The sequence below is a fragment of the Engraulis encrasicolus genome, chromosome 6 (assembly GCF_034702125.1).
Source record: "Engraulis encrasicolus isolate BLACKSEA-1 chromosome 6, IST_EnEncr_1.0, whole genome shotgun sequence".
Lineage (NCBI taxonomy): Eukaryota > Metazoa > Chordata > Actinopteri > Clupeiformes > Engraulidae > Engraulis > Engraulis encrasicolus.
This window is the reverse complement of record NC_085862.1, coordinates 26,421,983-26,448,596: the sequence shown is the minus strand read 5'-3', so window position 1 is coordinate 26,448,596 and position 26,614 is coordinate 26,421,983. Positions and strand designations below refer to the sequence as shown.

At 43.0% G+C, this 26,614-nt stretch overlaps 1 protein-coding gene across 1 annotated transcript in view; it reads right to left on the bottom strand.

Annotated features, from left to right (window-relative positions):
• Nucleotides 1-25,582, bottom strand: part of LOC134450991 (very low-density lipoprotein receptor-like) — a 32,398-nt gene extending 6,816 nt beyond the window's left edge. Inside the window, exons 1-12 of the mRNA XM_063201072.1 lie at nt 25,490-25,582; nt 24,699-24,821; nt 23,787-23,903; nt 23,003-23,287; nt 20,679-20,798; nt 16,901-17,026; nt 15,477-15,648; nt 11,161-11,376; nt 7,893-8,011; nt 7,220-7,359; nt 5,662-5,803; nt 3,283-3,384 (exon numbers count right to left, since the gene is read on the bottom strand). Coding sequence (XP_063057142.1) covers nt 3,283-3,384; nt 5,662-5,803; nt 7,220-7,359; nt 7,893-8,011; nt 11,161-11,376; nt 15,477-15,648; nt 16,901-17,026; nt 20,679-20,798; nt 23,003-23,287; nt 23,787-23,903; nt 24,699-24,821; nt 25,490-25,550 — 1,723 coding nt within the window. The 5' untranslated portion in view covers nt 25,551-25,582. The remainder of the gene's footprint in view (nt 1-3,282; nt 3,385-5,661; nt 5,804-7,219; nt 7,360-7,892; nt 8,012-11,160; nt 11,377-15,476; nt 15,649-16,900; nt 17,027-20,678; nt 20,799-23,002; nt 23,288-23,786; nt 23,904-24,698; nt 24,822-25,489) is intronic.
• Between the last annotated feature and the right edge of the window lie 1,032 nt (nt 25,583-26,614).

Here is a 26,614-nt window from a genome sequence, read left to right as displayed (position 1 = left end):
TGTGTTTATTAAAATATTGTTCAGAATGTTACTTTTCAACAGGGGTGTACTCATTATTGCTGTGCACTGTGCGTGTCATCATGTCTGTTGTTTCTATCAGGGCATCAGCTAATCAGAACGTATCTCAGCACGTTGCAATGCATGGCTTGTAGATAACATGTACTGTATATAACTGAGGGTCTTTAGGCAATGCTGAAACGATTCCTCAGAGCTTCTGACATCTTGATCCAAAACAATGAGTGGTCCACAGTATTTTTCAGGCAGCCTCCTTGACAACAAGCACCTAACACCTTGACAACAAACACCTACTACCTTGACAAACATTAATTATATGTGCTTATTTCAATGGGGTAATATGAGGAAGTGCGTTAGGAAAAACCAGTTATTCAATTTTCCTGGACAGACCATAAACAAACCGGGACAACTCTGGAAAAACGTAGGCATGTGGCAACACTTACTGCGTCAGCTCTCAAGCACGGTCACGGACAGTGTCATACAGGTTACACCCTAACACCGCTAAGGCTCAACCATCAGCTCAACTCGGAATAGCAAATACTCTGCAAATGTCATCAAAATGGAGGGAGTCCAAGGCACTCTTTTTGTCCAAAAAAGTACAAAAAGCCTTTATTTAAAACAATAGTTTGAGCTCCAAACCATGGTGAGAGCCATTATCTACAATTGGAGAAAGCATGATCTAGTGGTGAACATTTCTAAGACTGGCTGTCTGCCACACTAAAATTACCCCAAGAAGACAGTGATGGTGGATCCAAGAGTTCAGAAAGGAATACAGAACAACTTCTTACCAACTGGAGGTGTTGAATACCCCATAACATGGAAGTGCTCATGACTCAACCATAAGGATAAGACTAGGCAAACATTGCATGCATGTCAGAGTCAGAGTGCATGCACGCAAGGCCAAAGCCACCTCTGACAAGGAGAGCATCAAGGCTTGTCTCAATTTCGCTTAAAACATATTGACAATGCATACCAAGCTTCTGAGGAAAAATATTTGACAGATGTAACAAAAGTTCAACCTTTTGCTTGACGGAGTCAACAGTCTGCTTTCGCCCAGGTTAAGAGTTTTATACTTTAGGGCTGTTTCGCTGCCTCAGGACATGAATGACCAGCAGGTTCAGCAGGTGTTTTTTGCAGGTGATTTGGGTTTAAAAAACATGTTGAAACATTCTTTCAGACAACTGTCTCATGAAAAACAAGACAAGCTAGTTTGGTGAACTGATCAAAAGAGTACAGCAGCTCATCAGTTACTGTGGGTGAAACTAACACTTTAACAAGGACATACTTCACATAAGCTGACTTCACACAGGACTTATTCGTAATGGTCTCAAAACACTGAATGTTGCGCAAACGTTGCCACGTTCCCTTCACCACCAAAGTCACAATTTATCAAAAGAAAAGGGTGCATAATTCTGAGAAAACGTTGACCCTGGAGTAACTGTCAGACCACAGACTTTATTAAACCTGTGATTTCCTGAGAACAACAGGAATTTGGTGGTGGTGGCAATGAACATATCGCTTTGTTAACTGCCAAAAGTAGAGGATGCTACCTTTGCAGACCTAACGCACACTGCACAGTACACACTGGCTGTATCTCAAAATCAAGGATCCTGGCCTTGGTAGGGCGTGAAAAGCCCAGTGGTTGGATACTCCGCGGAGTTCACCAAAGATTATCCAATCACTGGTCGTTTTATGTCCGAACAAGGCCAGGATCCTTGACTTTGAGATACAGCTACTATGACGTTGGGCTTATTTATTTGCTTATGTTATGAAGATCACCAGTTATGGAAAATTAAATGAGGCAATATTACCGCAGAGATACACCAGCGGCGACGCGATTCAAGCGACAGAGTGCAGCAGCAAGCGATAAGAGCGATTGAGGAGACAAGAGTATGTCCGTACAGGCAGAAGGCAAAGCATTCAAGCATTCCCATTGGCTGTGGTCACTGACCTCTATACAGTCATTGGCTGTCGCGGCTTGTCGCCGAACCGCGTCATAGAAAGTTGAAAAGATTTCAACTTCAAATTGTCGCGCTCGTCGCGCAAATCGCTCTAGTCTCCAGAATCGCTTTTGTCTCTCGACTCAATACAAAGTCAATTACTTCCGTCGCTCGACTCGCTCAGATCGCCGCTGGTGTATTTCTGCGGTTATGTTGACACACAGTACTTTCAAATCTCATTGCACGACCAGACCAACTCTATCGCTTAAATGTTGCACTAAAGCTCTGCCTGTGCGTCAGCGCTGAGTCCATTTGACGAAACCCATCCTATTCTCAACACATATTTTCCTATCCCATGAATGAAGATGAAATTAAATGACGGGATCAATATTTTGTTTCAAGATTATAATAACATTATATTTGACCCTTATTATGATAGTTAATTATCTCCCTGTTAACTCTCCTAACATTATGTGTGCATTAAGACGTGTTAGTCAGTGATGTATGATACTAAGTGCATGGATGTGGTGTAAAGGGGTGACCAAATATACAGTACCTGAGATCCAGGGCAAACACAAGCATGGACGTCTATATCGTACAGCTCAGTCTCCAGAGCCTTTCTCCAGCTAGCTCTCCGCCAGCGTTCATCATTGTGAGGGAAACCCCACGATCTTCCATAAAATACAAAGTTCCATAATACACACTAAAGGCCCAAGCACGATCAGGGTCCATATATCTGGGAGATCTTCTGAGCCGGGTACCGCTGGCTCCAACGCTGGCCAAACCAGCTCCAGCGTGCGAGCAGGTGCCTCTTGCTCCCCAGTTCACCAGCTAACTCCCCGGTGTCAAAAATACTGAATCAAACCAAGATCGCAAAACACGCCCACTCAATGCAAAAGCGTGTGCTCAAGTTGGGTCTCCTAAGGGGGCGTTGTCCCCTACTTCTTCTTCTCTTTTTGAGGTGTTTGCGCAAGACGTGCGCTACCGCCATCTACAGTGCTAAGGGGACTTCATTGATTCTCAACCTCAGGACTCCGAAGGTCTCCTAACCGAAGGTCTCCTAAAGGGGCGTTCACCCGACATAAAGTGGATACCGGAAAAGAAACAAAATGACGCTTCTTGTTAGATCCACCTTCTTTGCCGGTGTTCTCCCACTCCCCTATCAAAATGGCTTCCACTGTTCTTATAGGCACTGAGCCCCAAAAGGTAGTCGGTGCCCCCATGTGGTGTGGATGTGGTAGTGTGCTGACTAGTCTACATGCAACTACAATATCCCTCCGTAACACCTTTGTTTACAACAGCAGCAAGCCAAACCCAGGTAATTTACCTGTGGCATCTGAAGGTGAGGAGCAGGTGAATCGGGGCGGTGCTTCTGTGTTGAAGAAATCCGCCACACATGCCGACGTGCAGGAGCCACACTGTGTCTTACCTACAAGTTCAAATCACATCAGGCACAAAGGACACAGACATAAGCTTTACAATGCGCTCAAGTCAACACAAGTAAACAGCAACTGGGTGCTCATTCTGCAAGAACTATTCAAAATGAAGAAAAACAGGACAGCATCAGCACAGACAGTGAAAAACTAGGAGTGCTGTCCTGTCTTCTTTACAAAGACACACAGAGAAATGGGGACTTCTTATTGGTTATCTGTCTTCCAAACAAGTCAGTAAAGTCAGAAAAAGTCAGTCAGAAATAAAAGGAATGGGAAAGGCTAGTAGTGGGCCGTGTGCGTCGTGTGCAACTGTATTGCCTTTGAAGTGTGTGTGTGTGTGTGTGTGTGTGTGTCTTTGATCTGCCTTTGGCTTACTGTACGTGTGTGTGTGCGTGTGTGTGTGTGTGTACTATATGTATGGAATAGCGGCCGACGAGGTGTCCCGATATCAAGGGAAATAATGGACGAGGCGGAGCGTTCTACAGCCCGACTGCGCAGCCGAAGGGCTGTTCGCTTCGCCCAGTCCATTTTCCCTTGATATCGGGACACCTTGAAGGCCACTATTCCGCTTATCACCCGGTTACCAGCATTAAAGTATTAATGTATTAATATGTTGATCTAAGGTTTCGTGAGAAAGTAGATTAACCACTGCGCTTGGTACGTTGCTATGGGCACCACTTCCTAATCTAGTGAGACGCGCCTCTATCGGAGGCATGTAAGGATGCGCGCAGAACATTGGGGTGACTTGACAACCAAATGCGATAGAATTGACGACTGGGTTTTTGACTTGACAACCAGATGCGGTAGAATTAGTAACGGGGTCTTGACTAGACAACCAGATGCGATAGAACTAACGACGCGGTCTTGACTAGACAACCAGATGCGATAGACTTAGTAACGGCACTTCGCCAGTAAGTTAGAAAAGAAGCAACCTTGGACGCCCGCATGACATCATAGGTGTCCTGCTAGCGGGGAATAATTTAATATAAATAGTTAATTTTGATTTATGCCCTGTTTTGAAGCACGGTCTGCGCGATGTCATTCTACGCTCAAACTGCCTTCAATACAAAGAGTAACCTAGACGTGTCGGTTGTTTTTTAGCTTCACATTAAATCTTTATATCACGTGCATGTTTGATCGCACTGGCAGCCACCGTGGTAGTTTGGAACAAAGAAGTGGCTCATTTGAGGACGAAGCAGAAGGTTTCCTCGACCTCGGAAACACTGTTCAACTGTCCAAATAACTTCAGCGTCGTAACTTGCAAGCGCACGTGTCGTCTTTGGTTCGTGTAAATAAATGAAACGACAAAGCACGGGCAACTTATTTAATGAAGAGCTCACAGTCCGTAGACCGACGAAGGTTAGAACAAGGAAGTAGCTTGTTCTCGACTCGAGGACAGAGCAGGCTGGTCGAGAGGACCAATCAGAGACCTATTTTCGCCCTTCACTCCGTCGCTGTCTGCATCACTCCCTGCGTCGAGACACAATTTTGGGGAGGTTCCCTAGAGTACCTGCGTGATGGGGGGGCTTCACTCCGTTAACTGCGCGGCTCACTGCATCACGACGCAGGGACGCTGATCTCGAGGCATAAACCACCCTTAAAGGACACCTGCTCAGCCAATCAGAAGACGTTCCGTCTGCTCACTGGGTGATAAAGTTAATATATGTGAAATGATATGTGTAATGTCCAATTCTAATTCTAATGTATATTCTGTATTTATGCATGTATGCTACTGGGCACCTTAATTTTCCTCGGGATTAATAAATGATACTCTACTCCTCGTGGTAATGGGACAGCCATTCTCCTAAACACAAACATGTATATATACAGCCTGTCCCCCATACAAACAGACACAAGTGTAGACTTACAAACACACACACAGACACAGACAGACACAGAGACAGACACAGACACAGAGACAGACACAGACACACACACAGACAGAAGCAGTTGTAGGAGGAGGCCTGATCTGACCTGTACACCGGTTCTCTCTGCCACTCCCCATCCCCATCCCCATCCCTTCCTCCATCCCCAATCCTCCACCCCACAGGAGACTGCCTAATCTGCCCCAAGGAGAGACACTTCGCATGGGGCTTGGGGCATGCGTGACGTGAGGGAGCTGGACTGGAGTGGAGCTGCATTGTCATTGTCGTGGTGTGATGGGATCTGGTGTCTGTGGAGAGCGGATTGGGATGATTTCCGCTGAGTCAGCGTCAACCTCTCCTCACCTCACCTCTACGGTCATGTGTCCAGTAGCACACGCACACACATACCTTGGGGCTGCAGGACTGGGTGTAGGATAGCCAGCCCCCCAGGGGTCGTCCCCTGGCCGAGACGCAGGAGGGGGGAGCTGCCAGCGTCCCTATCGGAGCCACACAGCGTACCGCTGGCCTGGTCTGTCCAGAACACACGGCCCTATACAAAAAGACATCACAGATACTGTCACCATAGCTGCTAACGTAACTCAACACGCACAAACAAGCAAACACGCACACCGACACACACATGCAATCGCACATATAGCCTACACGTGTGCACGCACGCACACACATGCAAAAGCCCTGATAAATATCATCCTTCCCATACATGGTTTCTGCCTTTGTACTTTGTAGAGCAGAATACTGCAGCAGAATACTCCAGCTATGACAGAACATTCCATACCCTACATTCTTTGTTGTGACTCTACTACATTGACATGATGTATATCTTGGCACATGCATGCCCAGGGGTGGGGCTGTTAGGGGGGACACCGGGTTATTTGCTCCTAGGCCCAGGGCCCAACAGTATTGGTGTTGGGGGCATTATTATGTTCTTACAAAGCCATATGTGTGGGGCTTATCAGTATATAGTATATAGATGTCTGTCTGCATGGGAAAGTAAGAAACGTAATTTCAATTCTTTGTATGACCAGCGCATGTAAAGAAATTGACAATAAAACCGACTTGACTATTTTTCCCTGGGGCACTATGTGCAAGTGTTCTGCCACTGTGCATGCCATAGCTAAGCGTCACATGTACTCAGGCTTGACAGACAGTGTCACACCCGGTTCTGGTCTTGACAACAGTGCCAAGTTCAAACTCATACTCCTTTCTAGTGCATGCCCAACAGCCATGGGGCCCATAGACGTCTGTCTACATCAGTGGAACAAACACTCATCATAAGCCTGCTGAACGACCCCTTTAGTATTAAATGTACACACTATTGCCCCCACATTTGCAAGTGATTCCCCAACTCTACTCTACTCAACACAACCCCTGGGGGGCTGTAGAGCCCACGTTGAGAAACACTAGTCTACAATGTTCCATATACCTAGGTATGTGTTTATCTCCACATCCACTAGAGAATGTACTGTACATGTAGTCAAGTGTGACCAAAGACAACACACGCCACAGCCACACCTGTTATAATTCAATGAACTCGCTCTGACATGCAAGCTATTAATACCAGTGACAAAGGAAGCTCTCCGTTCGCCACTCCACCCCAACCTTTGTGAAATAGGAATTAAGGACCTCAATTACGGTGTCTGCAACACTAAGTCAATAACGTAGGTCAAAACGAGTGATAGCAAACATAATACCTATACAAGTTAAAAGTCATCTCCTCTTCTTCTTTTACATTTACATTACACTTAGCTGACGCTTTTTAACAAAAAATCCGAAGCGACTTACAGTTATTCAGGTACAGGGTATTAGTTACAGGCCTTGCAGCAATATGGGGTTAGGTGCCTTGCTCACGGGCACTTCAGCACTTCAGCCTTTCCTTGCTCCTCCATTATTGGATGAGAATCATAAACAGAAGGTGCATCATGTGAAATGTGTGTAACCTTTGTACCTCAAACACAACTAGACCAGAGGGTCGGTCCAGGTAGCCATTGGACTCCAGGACCGTCTTGCGCTGCTGGCCGTCGAAGCGGACCCGTGAAACCGAACGAGTCCCGGCGTCAGCCCAGTACAGGAGCCCGCGGGGCAGATCTGCAGGGAACGAGCACAGGCACACACACCCAAGTGTGGGTCAAAGACGTTTTTTTTGGGGAGCTCAAATGTCGGGTGCCGCAACGGCATCTAATGCCCATAAATCAATTAGCAATTGGTGGTTGATATGCTGCAATGATGAATATGCTTCTTAGATAGTCCACAAAGTCCTGATTCATTCATTTGCACATTGGACTGGTATTTTAATCTCCATATCTTGATCTGACCTTTTATCTTTCTTTTATTCTCTTTGTCTCTTCTTTTATCCTCTCACTTCATATTGTTTTTATTTTATTGTTTTTTAATTCTGTGTATTGGTCCCAGTCTTATGTCCTTGTGCTGTGTTGACCCCAGGTACCTGTCTTTATGTTGTTTTTATTAGCCTATTTGTTGTCTGTTCTTAATGTTTTTTAAAATACCTGCTATGAACGTAATTTCCCCCTTGGGGGACAAATAAACTTAAACTTGAAACTTCATTCATTCATTCATTCATTCTTTCAATCATTCATTCATTAGGCTCCATCTTCACCGACCTACAGCAATGGCCACTGGGACCTGCAGTGCAGAGGTGACCAGGGCCGTCCTGCCCCGTCCATCCAGGGAGGAGCGCTCGATCCTGGGCTTGGTGCCGGCATCTGCCCAGAACAGCAGCCTGGAAAACAGCAGTGCATTACAAATGAAAACATATGCAAATGGACTAACTGAAAAAATGTGTGCAGAATTCCAGCCCAGTTAATGTGGCAAATGGTTATGGAAACATATGGCCAGGTGGGCCTGTTTGCTGAACAGGCAAGGGCAAAGAGAACAGGGTCATATACCTTTCTGTAAAAGGCTTAGAGCAAACACGGCCTTTGAACATCCTTGAAAGAGGCCCAGACAGATTCCTTACAGGCACACCTGACGTTAAGGCATTGCTCAACATCTTTACAAGTCATCCCTCATCCTCTGTTAATAATGTTCTAGCCCTGCTTAAGGCCTTTAAACATGAATACACAAGTGAGTCAAATCCAGGTAAACATACTAGAAGTAGCTGCTACAGTATTGCTGTTGAATAGATTTACCACCACTGCCACTGAAATTGGAACTGCACCACACTTTTGTCTATTTTTGTCTCTTCATTTGTCAATGTTTACGTTCACCCCCTTCGGTTGCCTCCCACAAGAATGAATGGAACACATGAATGGAGGGAGTGAGAGTGCTAAATCCCAAGGATCGCTGCTTGATCGTAAAAGAAGTAAAAGTAGCCTTCCGGTGCACTGCAGGATAGAAATTATGTAGAGTGGTGACTCTGAAGCATTCCGAAACACACAAAAGTCCTACAAATAACATACTGTACTTGGCTTCAGAGATTTGTTCCAGTCAGGAAGTTTACACGAAGTGGGACAAACTTCCACCTATTCATGTGAAGAGGGATGAGCTTCCTCTATAGGTCAGTCAAAACAATTAATTGTATAAAGCCATGTCAATTCAATGTAAATTATTTGTCTGGTTTGGCTACCTCCTCCAGGTAGTTCCTGATCTTGAAAAGGACACATTTCAAGACGCCAAGAGACGGACAAAGAGTTCAAAAAAGAGGTCACACATAAACGCACCTTTAGTGAAACAAAAATGATGACAATTAAAAAAAAACATCCGATTTCTGTTTATGGAGCCGTATGTTGGCATTCAGCAGTGGTCTTGTAAGTATTAATACAAATCAACTCAACACACATGGCCTTCCCTAACATGAGCACCGTACTGACCAAGGGTAAGATGGTCCGTAGGAGGGGAAGTAACAGTTTCATTAGTCATACGCTGTAAAGCACCAGAACCCAATGCTTTAAAAATAAAATAAAATAAATCGGTTCATTTTTCAAAGATCCAGTCACAGGCTGACAAATCACTGAAAGGAAGGGGAAACTATACAACTTCCATAAAAATATCCAAAGAGTTCAGTTGTATGCAACTACACTTCTTCTTGGAGCTTTAATGAGGATTCCCTCCTCATCCGAAAACCTTCAGCAGTTTGCCGAATGTTTGAAAGGGATATATATATACAGTGCCCTCCATAATTATTGGCACCCCTGGTTGAGATGTGTTTTTTAGCTTCCAATTATTTTATTTTTTTTCTAAATAATATGGGACCTTAATGGAAAAAAAGAGAAAAATCCAACCTTCAATACAAGTGCATTTATTCAGTGGGGAAAAAATCCCACATAAAGAAATAATTATTTGACATCAAATAATGTGTGTCACAATTATTAGCACCCCTGGTGTTAATATTTTGTACAACCCCCTTTTGCCAACAAAAAAGCACCTAATCTTCTCCTATAATGTTTCACAAGATGGGAAAAGACAGAAAGAGGGATCTTCAGCCATTCCTCTTTGCAGAATCTCTCTAAATCATCCAGAGACCTGGGTCCTCTCCTCTGTACTCTCCTCTTCAGCTCACCCCACAGGTTCTCAATGGGGTTGAGGTCAGGGGACTGAGATGGCCATGGGAGGAGCTTGATTTTGTGTCTGGTGAACCATTTCTGTGTAGATTTGGCCATATGTTTAGGGTCATTGTCTTGCTGAAAGACCCAGTGACGACCCAGCTTCAGCTTTCGGGCAGAGGGCAACAGATTTTGATTTAAAATGTCCTGGTATTTCAAAGCATTCATGATGCCATGCACCCTAACAAGATTCCCAGGGCCTTTGGAAGCGAAACAGCCCCACAGCATCACTGACCCACCCCCATACTTCACAGTGGGTATGAGGTGCTTTTCAGCATGCGCATCTTTCGTGGTACGCCAGACCCACTTAGAGTGTTTGTTGCCAAAAAGCTCAATCTTGGTCTCATCTGACCAAAGCAAACGGTCCCAGTTGAAGCCCCAATACCGCTTGGCGAACTCCAGACGCTTGCGTTTATGATTGTGAGTGAGGAAAGGTTTTCTCCGTGCATGCCTCCCAAACAGCTTGTTGGCGTGTAGACAGCGCCTGATGGTTGATTTGGAGACTTTGTGACCCCAGGATACTACCATTTGGTGTAATTCTGTAACAGTGAGCTTTGGAGATCTTTTGATTTCTCTTACCATCCTCCTCACTGTGCGTGGTGGCAAAATAAACTTGGGTCCTCGTCCAGGCTTGTTTACCACTGTTCCAGTTGTTTTGAACTTCTTAATTATTCCTCTCACAGTGGATATGGGCAGCTGCAGTTGAGTGGCAATCTTCTTGTAGCCTCTGCCTGACCTGTGAAGGTCGACGCACATCTGCCTCACTTGTATGCTGTGTTCCTTTGTCTTTCCCATGTTTAAGAGTGGATAAGAGAAATGGCCTCGTGTCACGTCATATTTATACCCCAGGGAAACAGGAAGTGATGAATTACTAATTAAATGTTCCTACATACTCTGGTAAACTTTGTAAACTACTGTAGAAATGACAGAAATGCTTCAATTATATTTATTTCCTGGGAATTGTTAAGGGTGCCAATAATTGTGGAACAGGTGATTTAATGAAAAATAATTATTTTTTAGTCAGGGATTTTTTTATTTTCTTACAATTCATTTGAGTTGAAGGCTACATTTTCCTACAATTTTCAGTGTGACAGTATTCTTCTGCAATAAACACTGAATTTATTTTAAGGCTTTTAACACATCTCAACCAGGGGTGCCAATAATTATGGAGGGCACTGTATATACGGTAATACATAATATAGTTTCAGCTCTTCGCTTACAGCCGAACTCTGGATAACATGGCCTGGATGAACGAGATTCTATGCAGACGTATTGTAACAAAATTACAGGGATCCCACCCCCACCCCTGACCCCCAGTCCCACTCACCCCTCCAAAGGCTCCACCGCCACCCCTGTTGGCTTGGACAGACCCCCCACCAGAACTCTCTTCTGGGCCCCGTCCAGCGAGGCGACATTCAGGGAGTGGCTGTTGGCGTTGGTCCAGTAGAGGAGATGATGGAGCCAGTCTACGGCCAGGCCCAGGATGGTCCCATGGCTCCGCAGGATCGCCTCTGTCTGACGCCTGTTGCCTTCCAAGGTTGTCCTACAGCGTAGAGACAAACAACAATATTACTTACATCCAAAGCTCTAAATTAACACCGGCCAACTGGCCAAATGCTGGTGGCATTTCAGTTTGGCAGGTGGAAAAGACTAACTATCTTACTATGTTTGGCTAGTAAGATAAACATTTACTGCCATTTTGGCTGGTGATGAAAAAAAAGTTAAATTAGTGCCCTGTTTACATCAACACTGTTATTAACAGAACTTGAAACAAGATACTGAGCAGCACTGTTATATGCACGGACTATTCCTGCTTCGAATGGAATATTGTTAGTGCTCATTTTAAAGTCTGACAGCTGTTGCTATGCCTTCCAAGGATGTCCTACAGGAAAGAGACAAATAGGTCTCTTAATTAACATCCGACAACCAGCCAAATACTGGTAAATATTCAGCTTGGCTGGTAGAAAAGAAAACTTACTAGCCAGTAGACACTTTGACCCATTTGTGAGTGTGTGCTTGGCTAAAAGATTAACATCAACTAGTCATTTTGGATAGTGATGAAAAAAATAATTTAGTGCCCTGAAGACAAACAACTAATACTTACATCTCAACACCAAGATACTGATTGCAGTTATATGCCAGAGTATTCCTGTTTCAAATGGAATATTGTTGTATATGAATATTGGAAAATTGTAGCGTTCAGTTTAAAGGTGTACTATGTAACATTTTTAAAGAAAGGTTAGCACTTTCTTTCCAGTATTCATGCTGCCCATTCACACGAACGCTTACCAATACCACCAAATTCCAAGCATTCATTATGATTGGCAAAATGTACTTTGGTCATACTAGTAAATATTAGTTTATTATTTAGTAAATATTCATGGAAAGATCAATTTGGCAATAGGCATTACCGTTTCAATGAGCAGCATAGTTGCAATGCCACCATCCTAAACAGAGCACCTTTAAAACAAGTTCCAGAATACTGTTTGCATGCTACTGTTCTCAATGTTGCTTACACCACAATACCATTTACAGTATAACACTTCAGCCCTGATGAGGAGAGACACACCAGGTTACACCCGACAATGTGTTTTTACTTAGTGGGTCGTACACTCTGTCACACCATGACACTGTTTTGTCACTTCCAGCGTAGTCCTATTCACGTAGAGACACATTGGATAACTGTAATTGTAACTGTACATTGGCCTGTTAAGTTAACTGTAATGTACTGTAACAAAGTGATTTAAAAATGAGGACATGGGGGAAAAAAACATGCGATCTCATGAACCACATCAAAACTACATTGTCAGAGCAGGGAAACCTCACCCATGTCCTCTTCCGTTTGCTTATGTTTCGTATTGTATGTATTGTATGCATTCAGCTATACATGTATGGTACAGGCATGAATGGTTACCTCCCTCTTCCTTCCTGCCTTACATCAAGGACACGGAAAGAGAGAGAGAGAGCGAGACAGAGAGAAATGGACAGAGAAGCCTTCTAAGGAGATATCATACCGGGAGTGCGTTGCAATATGCGACCTTGACTCCTCCACTTGCGCTTGTCTCCTCGTCCCGACTCCTGGCCCCTCCTCCGTGGAGAAAACGATAAGGTTTCCCAGCTGTCAGCCTAGCCACAACAATTTTTGAGGGACTGTTTTTCGTTCACCATCCCAACTGCAAAGACTCTACAATTGAGCTTTTGCAAGATATTGAAATATAATGCTGTTGTCAGTGATGTCATTATGACATATTACTTCCTGGTACGAGGAGAGAAGCAAGTGGAGGAGGCAAGGTCGCATATTGCAACGAACTCCGGGTTTAATGGAAAACGGTGAAAATTTGTGGTAAGAGTGGTTGTGATCAGTCAACAGATTTTTCTGATCACAGCGCCGCCTGTATGCCAAATATCAACAACTTTGGTGTGCATCCTTTGGAGATGATGCTGAACATGTGTACCAGGATTGTTTCCAATCCTTTGAAGACCTGCCGAGATATGAGCTCATTTCCTGTTTGGCGCCTTCGCCACCTCATTCAATTGGCAGCCGTGGGCAAACGATTGAACATAATTTTTTTTTTTTATTAAATAAATAAATAACCTACCCAGGAGATTTATGTGAGGTTTGGTCCAATGATCATGTATACAACTTTGAGAGAAATTGGGAAACATTGTTTGAGTAGTCTTTTGACTGATAGTAATCAGTCAAAACTTGATTGCGATTTTGCCATTCACAGTGCCCCATATGGACCAAATATCAACAATTTTGGTGAACAATCACATCCTTTGGAGGTAGTGATGGTCATGTGCGCCAAGTTTGGTTCCAAATTGTCAAAGGGCTGCCGCAAATGAGAAAATCAAAAAACCCCATAAGATTTATGTGAGGGGTGGTCCAAAGATCATGTGTACAACTTTTCAAGAGAAATTGTGAAACATTGTGTGTAGAGAAAATCTATCCCTCGGAAATGACATTATCGGGTGCAATGACCTGAACGACTCCCCACAGATTCCAGTGATACCAAGTTTTTGAAATTATGATCACATGCACAGATATGATCACTGTGGCCACCAACCCGGATGTCCCCTTTATGTATGCGTGAGAAAGAGAGATGCATGACGCCTGATTAAATGAAACTGTGTGAGCTGTTCGGCCAGCTGAAGCAATGAAAACAACTGAGCCCAAGAGGCGATGCGATGAGATGGGTGTGATGTGCGGGTAATGTGTGGGTGTTGCCTTCTGCCGTTTTAATGAGTCCCACCGGGCCCAAGAGAGGGTGACGGGGCAGCCCCTCCCTCCCAGTGACGCACACTTCACATATTACACACGCTCAACCCCGCACACACACACACACACACACACACACACATATATATACACACACACACACACACACACACACACACACACACACACACATATACACACACACACACACTGTTGTTTACCACAGCATCCCATCAACCACACTGGGCATTAATATCTGTGTGTACAGCCAGCGTACCAGTACTTACACAAATACACAGAACCAGGTATGCTGACAGGGGGGGACAAAGGGGACAGTTGTCCCCAGTCCAGGGAGAGAGGGGGGGAAGAATTGGGAAGAATATATATTGGGCTGAGGGGCCCTTTCAGATGACTTTGTCCAGGGCCCAGCCAAAGCTGTCAGCAGCCCTGCACAGAACATAAATCCTACAACTGTATATCTATTCACTGGTCAAGAAAAAAAGCAAAGGCAGTTTAACAGAGTCTTGTTATTTTTCACAAATAAAAGTGTTTACAATGTGTAATAATGCTGTCTTTTATTATAGAGTGGTATTATTGTTTCTGGATAAAAAAATGCCTAATGTGTGATGTAGTGTTTTGTAGTACAATAATAAATCAAATTGTGTTTCCGCATGATCAGTGTCTGTGGTGTGTAATTCAATGTCTTGTAATGTAAGAGTTCAAGACAGTCCTTGGGTGCATTCCCAATATGTGACCTTGCGTCCTCCACTTGTGCTTGTGGCCTCGCTCCGCCTCCTGGCCCTGCCTCCATGGAGAAAACAATTAAGTTTCCCCGTTGTCAACCTAGCCACAACATTTTTTTGGGGGACTATTATTCATTCACCATCCAGTTTGCAAATGAGAAAATAACTTTACAATTGAGCTTTTGTAAGATATTGAAATATAATGCTGTTGTCAGTGATGTCATCATGACGTTTTACTTCCTGTTATGAGGCCACAAGCACAAGTGGAGGACGAAGGTCGCATATTGGAATGCACCCCTTGTGCACAAGCCTTCAGTAATGCAGGTGAAGGTGTGAGGCAGGAAAAGGTGAACAACGAAGAAAATTAGGAAGACACCGCACACTGCTTACTGGTGTTTTTTCTTACTTTATTTTTTGGTGGTGAACAACGCGTGTCGCCCAGTGCGTCATCAGTTTCGCTCTTTGGGCAAACATGATGACGCACTGGGCGAAACGCGTTGTTCGCTCCCAAAAAATAAAGCACGAAAAAACAACTGTAAGCAGTGTGCGGGAATCGGGGTGACTGGAAGCAACAACGGAAGGACGACCTAGAGAGAGAGAGTGTGCGTGTCTTCCGAATTTTCTTCACTGTCTTGTAATATAATATGATGTATTTAGCTAATGGATATTTGAGCCTCCCACCTGTAGATGGCGCCGTGCTCGGAGGCAGCCCAGTAAAGGCTTCTGTTGGCCACCAGCGCCGCAACTGGACCCGGGGCAGAGGGGGATCCAGTGACCTGCCGGTACTCTCGCCCCAATGGGTCAATGGAGCGCAGGCCAGCAGAACTGCTGAACGCAATCACAGCTGCATCCCCTGTGCACACACACACACAGGCACACACACACAGGCATGCACACGCATGCACGCACACACACACACACGCACAGACACACAAACACGCATACGTACACGCATGCACACAGGCACAGGCAGGCAGGCAGGCACACACACACACACACACACACACACACACACACACCACTACATTACAATACAATTCAAAACACTGCTGCCCCTGTGACTTTTTTAAAATACAGCTGAAGACTCATATCTGTCTTAAGTTCATGGTCCTCAAAGCCCTTGAGCACAAGCTTTCAGTAATACAGGTGTATGTGTGAGGCAGGAACACGTGATCAAGCATGAAAGTTCAGAAAACACCGCACACAGATTACAGTTCTTTTTCTTATTTCATTTCTTGAAGCAAACAATGCGTTTCACCCAATACATCCTCAGGTTTGCTCTTCAGGGTTTTCCACCTCACACGTACTGGGTGTTCAATCCAAGAAAAAAAGAAGAAAAAGAACAGTAATCAGTGTGCGACGTTTCCTGAAATTTAATTCCTGTCCCTATTCTGGTGGTTTTTTTAACCGTTTTCATATGTTAACTGTTAGTGTTTTCATGTTTGACAAATATACATATATACAGTATATGCCAGTAGCCTAATTCTGCCACTGTGAAGCGTGTCAGTGAAAATGGCCACATTCATTCCTCTTTTTTGTTATTCTTTTTTAAGCCTTTTTATTTTTAATAGTACAAAGAAGAGAGACAGGAAACCAGTGAGGGGAGAGAGAGATGGGGAAGGATGGCAAATGACCCGAGCAGGAAACGAAACCAAGTCACCAGCGTAGCAGCCCAGTGCCCTAGTGTTGGAGCCACATTCATTCCTTCTACTTTAGCGCGCCCAACACACACAGACACACACGTGCAAAATCACGCGCACACACATACGGACACACACAGCCAAGTTATAACATGAGCACTAAACCCAAATCCTGGACACGAAACAGGATCTAGATGGATCCGTGGTTGGCATAGCTGTCACTTTCCCAGAAGTCACTGTGTGCTTAGGGTCATAGGCGACGTTTTGTCCTGATTTAGATAAGTCACAAGAACCCACCCACCGAGAAGTTGACAGTAAAGGGTACTTTGACTTGACTTGACCAGATCTTACCGGTGCCCCTACCAGGGCCAAACGGTAGGGTGCTGGGCCACTATGCTGGCAACACGGGTTGATTCCCGCCTGGGTAATAAATGTTTTTTTTTTTTTTTTTTTTAAAGATCTTACCGGCAGCTATGCACTCCCCTGTGTGGGGGCCTTGTGTGTATCCTTCCCGGCACGCACACGTTAAAGTGCCGTTGGTGTGGACGCAGATCTGACTGCACACGTCACCGCTCAGGCACTCGTCAATTTCTGCAAGAGAACGATTCAGTTAACTGTACATATCTCAATTAAAAAAAACGGTTGAATTTGAATGGCATGGTGTTCATCAATAAGTTGATATGGTACTGGTGCCTATTCATTACTGCTTGTTAGCAGTCACTGTAAATTATTCCCTCTTTAGGATCAATACAGAAAATGTATTCATCTATATAAAACTGTTGTACCTTTCTACTATAGTACTAATCTATCCTACAAAGTAAAAGTGCAGTAACTAGATTTTTTGTCAAAATTGGAGTTTAGACTGAAAATGTCTTCATTACACCTCCTTTATCTTGTGACATAATCTTATGATCCAAGTTTGTCTCGATTTAGAGATATTGCTTTGACAATTTTGCAGTCAATATCCAACCTAATAACCAAGGCTTTGAAGACATTCTTCTCAGTTTCCATGTTGGCGTAGTTAATGCACTTTGCCTTTGTAGGGCAGTATACTACTGTGTCCTACAAAGTAAAACTGCAGTAACTATGAAGAGCTCTAAACTGAGAACAATGACTTTGGAAAGATCTTGTTGTCTCGAAGCAGTCTCTCAGTAGGTGGATTCCAATATGCGAACTCCTTCCTCGGTCTGTGCTTGTGGCCTAAAATTTCGCTGACGCCTCGTCCAACTGGAGAAAACAATTACGTTTCTCCGCTGCTAGCCTAGCCACAACATTTTTGGGCGACTATTCTTCATTCACCATTGTGTTCGCAAATGAGAAAATGACATTAGAATTGAGCTTTTGAGATAATGAAATACAACGCTGTTGTCGGTGACGTCATCACGAGGAGGCAAGTGAGCAAGGGAGGATGGGAGTCCGCATATTGGAATCCACCCAGTGCCTCCTCTAACCTGGTTCTCACGCAGATGGATTTTCATCCCCGAGCTCACGAAGTGTAACGAAGATGCACGAAGCACTAGGGGTCTTGCGAGAGCCAGGCTATGCCTCCTCTGCCTCTGGTGTCAATTCTCTAAAGGTGCATGTGGTAGCTGGGAGCCTTTGTGTTTTTGGGACGTACTGTGGCTGAAGACAGATCAGATTGTGGTCAGAGAGGCCCGGTGAGGGGAGGGAAGTGGCACTGTATTTGTCCTTCACATTTGCATACAGAAGGTCAATAATTGTTTTATTAAATGTATTGCTGACTGCAACAAGGAAGAACAGAACAATTGACAATTGTTCTGTTCTTCCTTCTTGCATAGTCAATAATAAAGTCACTTAATCAGATTATTGATAAATGGCAGTTTTGGTACTTCCACATTCTACCACATTACCACTGTATATCAATTCATCAGTCAAGAAAAAGCAAAGGCAGTTTAACAGTCTTGTTATTTTTCACAGATAAAACTGCCAAGTGTTTACATGTGTAATAATGCTGTCTTTTATTATAGAGCAGTATTCTTTGTAGAGCAATCATTTTATTTTCCTTTCCATTTTGATATATATGGCATTAAAATCACAATTATTATATTTAAAGGGTTAACAGCGATGCACAGTTACTGCCTTTTGATTTGCAGGCCAGTTTTCTACTACAACTTGCTTTCATTCCTGCACCCCACTGTCTCAAGAAATATGTGGAACAAAACTATTCAGTACAACATTTGCCTTAACTGCTGCTCAAAAATCTCTTTATGGCCAGGTTTGTAACTTGATTTTGCACATAAATCAACTGAGTGTTATAGAACTGTCCCGCCGTTGATTGTTCCCCAATTGGCACATACTGCCACCTACTGGAAATGCTTATTTGTCACAATATCCTCATTCGCAGCGTTGTCATCAAATACCAAATTAACTACCTTCAATTCAAATCAATCCAAATGGCAGATTTTCAAAAGATTGAGCTTCACGCTTTTGGTTGAAGAGGTAGTTCATAGTTCGGAGTAGTTTCAATCATTCATGTGAATTGTCAACAATGTGAACAAATGTGGCCTACTTCTGAGCGGAAGCTGGTGGTTTTGTGGTCATGTTCATTTTAACAGTTGACTGACAGTTTGTTTCCTTTTCAATTACTGGACAGAATGTACAAAATTGTTATGTTAACAAGTTTTCTGACCACATCGTCTATTTCATGCATATTTTCCAGCATCAACCTGTACAAACATGAAAACCTATTGGATTTAAGCATTACAAGTCATGCATATTTGTATAACAAAAAAAGAGGGTGCGATCTAAGGGGCCCAACACCCAATATCAGGTGTGCATAATTATTAGGCAGCTTTGTCTTGCCTCGTAATTCTGCACACCCTGTATAAAAGGAGCTTCAGACAGGAAGTGGAACAGCTCATATTTACTGATTAACTGTTTGACATCTAGAACTTACATCATAATTACACCTTATTTATTTGTGTATTTATTTTGTTTTGGGTTTTTCTCAGAGATATATAGCACGACAACAGAAAAACCGTCAGTACTAAAAGTAGCTTCCCTGTGCACAACCACTTTCCAGGTCACAGGTGCTGGTGATGTGCAAACCATCAGCTTGACTTTTTTGTTTCATCAATGGCCCTGCCCCCAAAGATACATTCATGGCCATATGACTTTTTCAGTAAATGAACCGCCTCAGAGGCAATCCACTCCTCTGCCCAACAGGTCCCACTGGACACACACACACACACACACACACACACACACACACGTGTTGCACCGATACCAGTATCGGTGGATCGGTAGATCGGCACTACAATGGTGGTATCGGTATCGGCGAGTACCAACAAATAGGGCACGATACCATTTACAGGTGCTTGTATGACACTTAAACAGCCTTGAAATTAGTTATTTCATAGAGGTATTTTAAAAAGTATAAAACGTTTTGCTGGATTCACTTTGTATTAGTCTTTTCTTGTTTCACAAAGGTAGGCAGCAACCTGACAAAGCCATGCAATAATTTTGCATCTAAGTAGTATGCATTACAGCCCTTCATATATATATATTTCAAATAGTGGTATCGGTATCGGTATCGGGTATCGGGTATCGTATCGGGGCCAAAATATGGTATCGGTGCAACACTAACACTAACACACACACACGCACACACACACACAACTTTCTCTAACTGAAAAAAGATCACAGTCCTCCTCAAACATTTTCCAATTTCCTACCCAGTGTAGATCCTACAATGATTGGCACCCCAGGAAACATTCCCCCCCCGGCAACACCCTCTCCAGTCACCAGCCGATACATTTACATGCGCGCGTTTCTTCTAACTACAAAACCCCCCACAAAACTGGGGTGCATTGCTCGAAACCATAGTTGCAAACTATGTTAGCTACTTTGTTGTTTGCAATGCATTATCCCATAGCTTAGTTTGCTAGACTTGTTGCTGACCTTCTGAGATCTTCTTGTATGTTTTTTACTTGAATCTTTGAAAGACTCTTTATTTTTTGCAAGGCATGTTTATCTGTATTGTTATTAATCTGAAATGTGATGTGTTACATGTATTTGGAATAGGACCCCAGGAAGACTAGCGAACTGCTACGGCATAAGCTAATGGGGATCCTTTAATAAAATAAAATAAAAATAAAATAAAATAGCTAACTGGCTAGCAACGACGCCTTCCAGAAACAGCAGTCTTCACCCTAAAAGGTCTCACTGGTCACCAGATACATTTAGATCCCCATGACTTAAAATAAACAGCTGGAGTACTCACCTTCACAGTTCCCATCAGCCACCAGCCTCATGCCGGGTGGGCAGTCGCAGAGGAAGCCCATTGGCTGGTCTATACAGAGGTGGGAGCACCCCCCGTTATTCTCCAGACACTCGTTCTTATCTGTTGGAGAGATGGAAATGACTTCATTTAAATGTTTTTGGGGGCATTTTAGACATTCATTGAGACAGGAGAGTTGAAGATGGAGACATGAAATCAGTAGGAAGAGATATGGGGTGGAGCTTGGAACACAGGCAGGAGTTTAACCATGGACATGTAAGCCCTAAGTGGGGGGGGGCGGCTTAGCGCACTGGGCCACAGCGCCCCACGGAGAGACTGAAATGACAAGTACAACACCATGCAATAAATTAGATTGCATTGCAGGTGTACAAATGAGCTATTAAATAAGGCAAGTTGGAGGTGCCTTGAGAGGTACGGTATCCCGTTGCTCACTTAAATAGACAGTAATAGCAGCATAGGAGGATAATGAAAATTATTGTAACAAAAAATGTAATGTAGTAGCCCTACCATGGCCTAACGGTAGGGCACTAGACTGCTATGCGGCTGACCCAGCTTCGATTCCGGCTCTGGTCTTTTGCTGGCCCTTCCCTGTCTCTCTCTCCCCACACGCTTCCTGTCACAATCTTCACTATACTATCATAAATAAAGTAAAAAAAAAAAATAATACTAAAAATGTAGTACCTTAGAACTATGTACAGTACATGTACGATTAATTCCCACAAGCTCTCGCCAGACAGACAGCAATATAAGACAATGAAATAAGGTAAGTTAGAACTCTGGGTTGTTCTTGGGAGATGGGTGGTTGATGTTTAAGGGCGTAACGCAAAAAAAAAAAAAAAGTTTTTCCAATTCCTGAAAAAAATGATGGAAAAAAATTGGGGAAAAAAATAAAGCTCTTAGTGGTCCATGGAATTTCGCCTAATTTTTGCTATTTTTGGGAAAATGTGCCCTGTGGTGTGACATCCTTGGTGTGACATTTCTGTAAGACACAATAAAATGATTAATATTCAGCACAAACATATCCCCCATGCTCTTTGTACTACAGACAACTGTGATTTCACTGCATGGTGTCACTGTTTTACTTGTAATAAGTGTGTGAATGTGACAAATTACATTACATTACATTAATGTAATAATGTAAAAGACAAATAAACCTCCTGGTATCCTTATATCCTTGCATGATACATGAAAAACAAGTAAGGATTGAGTAACACATTGCATAAGCATGTCACACCGCAGGACATGAAGTCACACCACAGGAAATTCACTGCATTGTGGCCATTCTAATAATTTTGCATACATGATTGACCTCTGAGCTCATGCTAACTAGATAATGATATTGTGTTTAATCTTAATATGTGTTTTCATTTATTTAAAAAAAAAAAAAATTCCATCTATAAGAGCAGTCACACCACAGGACACCATAAAATGAAACCTAAGCATTGCGTGACAGAAACATTGCAGAGGTGAAAAGTCACCTTAAACTTCCAAACCACTCTCCAATAACTGAGGTACTGACTGGTTAGGAGTCTGTCTTTAAGACCTTTGTAGTTGGCCTTGCAGCTGCCAGTTCACAAACATTGACATACATATCACCCTAAAGGACGCAATTTGTGTTACGAAATTGAACTTGTAGTTAATATTACTGTCTTGAGTTTTTTTTTCACATTCACGTATCTTAATATAAAGTTAATATTTATGCAATCATGCCAAATGCTTCATACATTATTCAAAATGTTGTTGGTTAATTTATATATTATATTCCAGGTTTCATTAATGTTACAGTCACACCACAGGATATTTGACATATAATCCTTTACATAAATCTTAACAAAAATGTTTCTTCTCATTTAAACATAATGTACTACATCTTCTTTCATTGACATTTGTTTTTAAGAGTTTCCCTCACTCAAAGAGACAAGAACAGCTGGATGGGATGATGCCAATAATTATTGTCAAAGATAGTTTCCTTCAGTTACTTGTGTGAGTCTGCAAGTGTGATTCACATGTACACCAAAGTGTACACACTCAGAGTACTGATTCATAGCCAGCGTTTTTGCACACCAGTGCATTTTGGTCATTATGTACTGATGCCAGTGAAGTGTGAGTGGAACTGTTGAATAGTTTGTCCTGTCCAGCCTATTGTCATGTAAATGTCTTGTTATATCTGAGTAAATGTATAATGTAATGTGTTAAATCTTTGTTCTCATGTCACAGGCAATACAACTTGCCTGGTGTTTACCTCACTTGCCGACAAAAAATTCCCCATTGGGGACAATAAAGTTTCTAACAAACTGATGTCTCACCACAGTCCCGTTCGTCGCTCCCATCCCCACAGTCCTCCGAGTGATCACAGCGGAAGGCGTGCGGGATGCACTCCCCGTCCCCGCACCTGAACTCGGCGGGGGCACAGAGGTCATGAGGGGGTCGTAGCGTGGGGGTGCTGGGGGACGCTGGGTCATGGTGGGGTGCCTCACACGACACCTCATCGCTCCCGTCACCACAGTCGTCCATGTTGTCACAGAGGAAAACGGAGGACACACAGCGCTGATTGGCACAGACATACTCGTCATGCTTGCACTTGGGCCCACCTGAGGAAGGCAGATATGTGCAATAGCATAAGAAAGGCTATTTTCAGTAAGGTCGTGTAAGAAATTTGGAAGCTAAATCAGTTCTGTGATGAAAAGGCTCATCTGGATGTCTACACCACATGCTAGTAACAGCATTTATCATGTATGGACAGAACACGTAAGGATAGAGGTTTGGTCAATCGACAAAATGTATGATATAATTTCATCACAGTGTAATGCCCAAATAATTAAAACCCCATTGGCCTAATTAAACAACTTGTATGTGTGGTGAGTGACATACTGTTTGTCTATGCTCGACAGCAATATACAGAATTTCGATCAATCAGGGGTACTATGGCACTTGTTCAATAAGTTTGAACAGTTCCAAGATTGAGGAATGTGATTACAACAATGCAGAGAGGAATTTAAGTACTTGCCATAAGATTCTAGAATGTCAACAATCTTCAAAGTTCTACCCACAGGACTGCAGAATGGTTACAGAAGAGTCTTGAATTCTTACCACAAGATTCTGGAATCTCATCTGAGCCGTCACCACAGTCGTCATGACCATCGCACATAGCACTCAGAGTGACGCACTGGCCATCTGTGCAGACAAATCCCGAGCATGGCCTGTGTCCTGGAGCACAAACGTATTGCAAACTTTAGGAGGATATCACACTTGTTCTTAAGCCCATCCCTGAAAAGCGAACAGTCAGTGTTGTTCACCGTTTCCTGGATTTGCAGGAAGTCCAGACGATAACACAAAGAATTTAATGACCTCAGGGATAGATGACATTGGGTATTCGGTCTCTAAAAAGAACCCCAGCTTCAATGTATATATTGATTTAAAATGTAGAGGTAAAATAACAATGGTCAAAATGGAGCGCCAAGGTCAGAATTGTGTATCAGTGGCTACTTTCCCACTTCGAAAACGTCATGTAAACACTTCTTAATTCGGAATTAAATGAAAGATCAAAGTAAACTCGACGGAACTATCTAATTGGGAATTTAAAACATCATGTAAATGTAGTGATTGTCCCATTTTGAACAACTGTGTGTCACCAGCTGATTTAGGGCTGGTTGGTGTACTCCAGTTTGCAGGGGGTGGGTGGGAACGGAGAAGCAAGTTATGATTGGGTTGCATGGGTCTTCACTATGAGCTGTTATTTTCACACTTTGCCTCCCCCTAGTGGTCATTGTTAGCAATTAAACAGTGTGTGTAGAAAGTTTTCATAGGAGTTTTTGAGAACATCTCATGCTGAAACAAATATTATTTCTTGGGGACTTTAAGTAGGGGTGAAATAAATAACCTGCATGCAAACAATGTGATTTACGTTTTAAGTCATTTGATTGCATTACAAAAAAGCTTAACTGTTGTCAAGTATACTACTTTAGACAAAGTAATGATTATGAATCTTATTATTCATCTTACTGCAGAGGGTTTCGTCGCTGGCGTCCTCGCAGTCCTGATGGCCGTCACACACCCAGATGCGTGGGATGCACTCTTTGCTCGTGCAAGTGAACTGCGACTTTGTACAGGTTTGGTTGTCACTGCCTATTTTTGAAAAAGAAAGGTAAAAATCCCCATTCACATGCCGTTCAGGTTGGGCTTAATATAATGCACACTGGAATTTGCATTTGTGGACTGGAGTATGTCCTAGTGTTGTTTTTCACCAATTATTTCAGTATCTAAGTGCCCCAGTTTCTTCTAATATTTTCCAATGGGCAGAGTCCAAAGGTTTGCATGTCGCCAAGGTCATAACTACTATACCCATGCAGACGTGCAAAACACAGCAGAAGTGGACATTTTCTTATCTATGACAACAACGCATCATCAGAAGGTGACCACTGTCAGTGGTAACAAAACAGACAGCCAACCAGAGGGTCCTCGCATGCAACATGCAGTCAAGGGCACGCTAGTATGCTAGCTGTAGATTCATAGTTCAACGGCTATGATGCATTCACTGATAGCAATAACGATTGATTTCCCTACGTCTTGTGGAAAGACTACTTGATCAGTAACAGTACGGTACGTTTAGATCAAATACAGACGCTGAGCATGAAATACAGTTTGACATGAGCTCAGCATCAGTCGGTGTACTAGTTGGCTGTCGACCCCATTGAATGAATGAACGTAGCTTTCTGTTTTAAGATAGTCTTCTCTTTTATAGAAACAACGTGCAGAACACACAGAGTACACAGAGTCACAGATAGGTTCCTTACCACTGCAAATGGTCCAAGATAAAATATGAATCAGTACGAAAGTAGTACCAAGGTGTCCCATGCTTCACCATAACAGTTTTGCAACAGCGGCCGGTGGCGCGTTTATGTGACGTAATGCTGAGCGTAGAAACTTGAGATTCTGAAATGAACTCAGGTGAACTTGGGATGACAGTGGGGGGCATCATGAATTCCACATGCCTGAGTTGTGCAATGTTCATGTTGATACACATATTACATTAAATGGCAATAGTAACTATTAAACTTTTTTTTCTAAAAATTGCGCTCTCTTCAAATATTGCCTTTTACATAACCTTCTGCATAGCAGTGGCGGCTGGTAGTCTGTCAAACAGGGGAGGCTGTTCAATTACAATATGTCCAGAACGCAAAAAAAAAAAAGGGGGGGGGGGGGGTGTCAATTTTGACACACATCTTACATTGGTCCTGAGCCACATATGGCCTCACACACTAAATGACTCTTGTTGAAACAAATTTGCTAATCATTAATCATTATCCCCCTTGTAGCCTATTCAAATAGGGATTTTTTTTTTTTAATTATTATTATCATCATTAGGCCTACCTCCGCCACATAATGATGTGATTGAGTTTGCCTTCGTTGTTCATTACTTGGTGCACGGCTTAACTTACCACTAGAGGTCGCAAAATCTTTAATTATTTAGGCTACCAGACATTGCCAATACTGCAATACACAGTAGGAAACGGGACTTGACAGTTAACCAGTTGATCAGACACCACGAAAGCTCAAAAGAAACGGTTGTTCTTCCCTACCTTTTTCACCAAGTCAATATTAGGCAGTGCTCTGCTCTGCTCCTTGATATTAATTTTCTCCTCATAAGGACGACTGGAATTCGCCAGAATTTAATCCACAATGCTTGGCATTTTGCATAGCTCTCTAGCTTTCTTGCAAGCTAGCTCTAATAAAAAGTAGGCAACCTCAACTTTTGAATTGGGAGATTAAAAAGGATAAGGACTTGCCACTATTAAGACTTTATTCGCAACACTAGGTTTACAAGAATATGTACACAAAACTGGAGTTCACCGCAATGAATAGCTTCCTCACTGGTTACCACGACGAAACTTCTTCTCAGTCAAATTAATAACATATCC